The following is a 3717-nucleotide window of genomic DNA, read 5'->3' as shown; positions in this document are numbered from 1 at the left end:
CCAACAAACCCAAACCTACAAATTAAGACTTGTTTGAAAATGTCAATGACTGTTTCTCCCCAGTCTTCTTGTGGTCTGGTGGGTCTATCTGGATTTCTAGTTTTGGCCTTTTCTGGGCTGACCTGTCCTGTAATATAGTTAAGACCCCAACTATAATACTTTGCACAGAATATTTAGTCCCCTTTGCTGAATACATGTTAACTCTAAAATAATCTATAAAACAGAAATCTTATTGCCTCAATCATATTTTATGTTTCTATTTAAATACTATCACACAGATCATTAAGAATCTTTGTTTTTAGTATCCTGAGCTTTTAAATGTTATTAGTGGTCCATTAACTGATGTTTGGAAGATTCCCGCCAACCCCCCAATCTGATTCTTCCCTCCCAGGTAATTATTATAATACCAAATCCTTTATTTTTAATAATTGAATCTAATTACAATTCTCATAAATCTATCAATTTATTCATCAATCAAATATTTAATGAATACCAACTACTCTGGTACAAAACAAATACGATATACTTCCTATCCAAAAGATATTCCCATCTTGTTTAGGAAAAATATACGAAAATAGGAAATGACTATATGATAAAAATAAGAACAGAGGAAATACACCTAATAAGGGTAGAAAAGGGCAAATTAGACTTTCTGAGGAAATAACATTCTTACACTATTTGAAGATTGTGATGTTTTTATCCATTCCTAGATACTTGGCAAAAATGATGATGCTCCCTCAAGATAGCATCGATCATACTGTTAAAGAGACAGCCCTTTAGCTTGGAGAAATTCTGTCTTGAAGACCTGCTATGCAACCTTTTGTTACAAATGAAAAACATTTCAATTTGTGCAAGCAAATAAACATTTTTAGGAATTAGCTAAAGCCCCTAAGGTTAACACTAGGTCAGAAGAAGTCAAAAGTGTCTACAAAATTATCCACATTTACATGCTTGATGAAATTCGCAATTTGTGTAAAAACTCTTCTGTTTCACGAAACACAATTTTTACCAAGCAGAATTTTTGTACTCTGTCGAAGATTAGCAGACACACTAAGGCAGAGTCTCAAGTTTTTGGACCTTAGTTTACTTTTAAAACAACTAAGAGTTGGAAAAAATGAATCCCTGAGACCTCTTCTGTAATACTATGATAATAAGAGTATGCCAGAGCTCTATTAACCTAAATGGAGTACTAAAAACGAGACAATTCAACTGGATACTCACTTTGACACATTGCCCACTACTATTGTTTTCTTTACAAAAAGTCGTGAAGTCTCATCTCCTGTAAGATCAGCATTCCGCTGGTCTGTTTTATGGGAGCCAGTAATACTAGATGCGTCCTGAAAGAAATCATAATAAATTTTCATTTTAAATTTGGACAATTTTCAATAGGCAGAAACCATAAAATCATACAAGGTTCATGACTGAAATGACTCAGAATTTTTTTATAATTACAAAATTCTCTGGCTTTGTGGCGCCTTAGAGCAAAAAAGTATTATTTTACTATAGTTTTTGCATTAGTTTAGATACAAAGTGTGTATACTGTAATTTCAAATGTACGTGTGTGTGTTTAATAAGCATACACATCTGCTTCGTATATGTTAATAGGATGTGGAAGGATACACAAGAAACTATTACAATGGTTACTCCTGGGAAATGGGAATGGGGAAAGGGCTCAATGGAATTTACTTTCTTTTCAACCTTCTATACTATCAAAAAATTTTCAGTGAAAAGTAATATAAACACAATGGTTAATTTAAAGTTTGACTATGGAGACAGACTGCCAGGGTTTAAATCCTGAGTCTTCCATTTACTAGATGTGTAATCTTGAGTAATTACTTAACTTCTCTGTCTTAATTTCCTCATCCGTAAAATAAAGATGATAACCGTATCTCTCTCACATGACTGTTTTGTACAGTTCTTAGGAAAGGGCCTAGAACACAGTAAGTACTAAATATTTGTTACATAAATGTGAGCCTGAATATTAAATAAAAGACGGTAAATTTCTAAAGCCTATGACCATATGACCTAAATTTTTTTAATTAAAAAAAGAAAAACAAAAGGGGCCGGCTGAGTGGCTCAGTTGGTTAAGAGCTTGCTCAAGAGTGCGAGCTCTGAGCAACAGTGGTTTGATGCCCGGCCCAAGCTGAGTTGCCAACAGATGGCAGGATGGCTCAGCTAAAAAAAAAAGAGGAAAAAGAAAAACATATGTAGTATTTGCCCCAAAATAATACTGGAAAGAGACAAGTAAAACAAAACATTTAAGAGTTCTGATTTTTGAGTGGTGGCATTATGAATTATTTTTCTATTCTTTTTTACTTTTCTGTAGTTTAAAATTATTTTAGCAATGAACACATATGAATTTATAATCAGCAAAAAATTTTAATTTCATTTTATCAAAAATAAATCAAATCCCTGATGTCTGAGTACGTGAAAAGCAACCTAGAAATTTCCTCTATCACAGAACACCTGTCTGAGAAAAACCACTGGTCTCATCTCTACAACTAAACATTATACCAAGATCAGAGCAGCTTGAGATGGCAACTTCACAAACTGGCAGGATCAAAGAGCAATAAATGGTCTTTCAATTCTATTAGTTACTTGTAAATTTCCTCCAATTATCAAAGCATCTTAGAATATAGTTTCACAGAGGAAAATGCTGAAGAGACACTGCTCTTGAGAGAATAAACATGACAGAGTGGAGAGACCCTGGGCAAGGTCACAGCATTGCCAGCCCCTCAAAGTTTTTCTCATATCTACATGAATGGTACCTAGGAGTTGTGCCATGCACAGGAGCCGTGAATTCTAAAATCTGAACGACACAGGTTTAATTTTCAGTTCTGATACTCGTGGACAAATATAACTTTAACCTTATTTCCCCATCTCCAAAAAGAATATAATTATTTCCCAGGGTTCCTATGAAGGCTAAATGAGGTAACATGTGCATAATCTAATAAATACTAGTTCCCTTCTCCTTTGGTTCCCTCCCATCCATCCAACTATACCCTTCCAGTATTTCGACTTGGTCTCTGTTCCATGTTGTTTGAGAGTCTTTCCTCTATATCCATATTGCTGTTATTGTCTTTGTCAGATAAGAAGTCATTGTGTTGAGATAAAGAATCACTTTCAGAATGATTAGCTGATGGTGTTTCTGATCTATGATTGGCAGGAGACGATGACCTAGATGGTGATTCCAAAAATTTCTTGATAGCAGGATGATTAAAAACCATTGCATCACATGTCTTTGATCCCTACAAAAACAAAAACAATCAAAACAAACTTTTAATCAAATCCACCAGAAGTAGGCAAAATTCTGGTCTTTCCCAAAAACTTATCTATTTTAAAACCATGCTTACAATCCTTCAAAATCTCCCCACACCTATAAAAAAGCCCAAACTCCTTAGTGTGACCTGAACCAATAAAATAGACAAGGATAAATAATTATGCAAAGGTTCTAACACTAAAAGTTAAAGATGAAAGTCCTCTGAAGTTAAATAAAGAAATAAAGATGAATATATAGTAACATATGAAAAGTATAATTTGACTTAAATAAGTTTCACATTGCTTTACACAAAGACAGCAACTGATCTAAATAAAACATTCTAGTTAAGGGCCCGCTGAGTGGCGTGTTGTTTAGGAGCTGGCTTGGGACGCCAGCTCTGAGCAGCAGGGCCCCGGTTTGGATCCCACATGAGGGCCAGTGATGCTGTGCCCTCTACA

General features: G+C 34.7%; 1 protein-coding gene across 4 annotated transcripts in view; it reads right to left on the bottom strand.

The window, feature by feature from the left end:
• YEATS2 (YEATS domain containing 2) overlaps window positions 1–3252 on the bottom strand; it is an 82102-nt gene extending 78850 nt beyond the window's left edge. For all 4 annotated transcript variants that reach the window (XM_019668403.1, XM_019668428.1, XM_019668418.1 and 1 more), the window contains exons 1-2: window positions 3003–3252; window positions 1222–1337 (exon numbers count right to left, since the gene is read on the bottom strand). In XM_019668403.1, coding sequence (XP_019523948.1) covers window positions 1222–1337; window positions 3003–3227 — 341 coding nt within the window. In that variant the 5' untranslated portion in view covers window positions 3228–3252. The remainder of the gene's footprint in view (window positions 1–1221; window positions 1338–3002) is intronic.
• Between the last annotated feature and the right edge of the window lie 465 nt (window positions 3253–3717).

Source organism: Hipposideros armiger, unplaced genomic scaffold, assembly GCF_001890085.2.
Source record: "Hipposideros armiger isolate ML-2016 unplaced genomic scaffold, ASM189008v1 scaffold_14, whole genome shotgun sequence".
Classification (NCBI taxonomy): Eukaryota; Metazoa; Chordata; class Mammalia; order Chiroptera; family Hipposideridae; genus Hipposideros; species Hipposideros armiger.
Note: the sequence above shows the minus strand (reverse complement) of the source record. Positions and strands in the feature narration are given on the sequence as shown.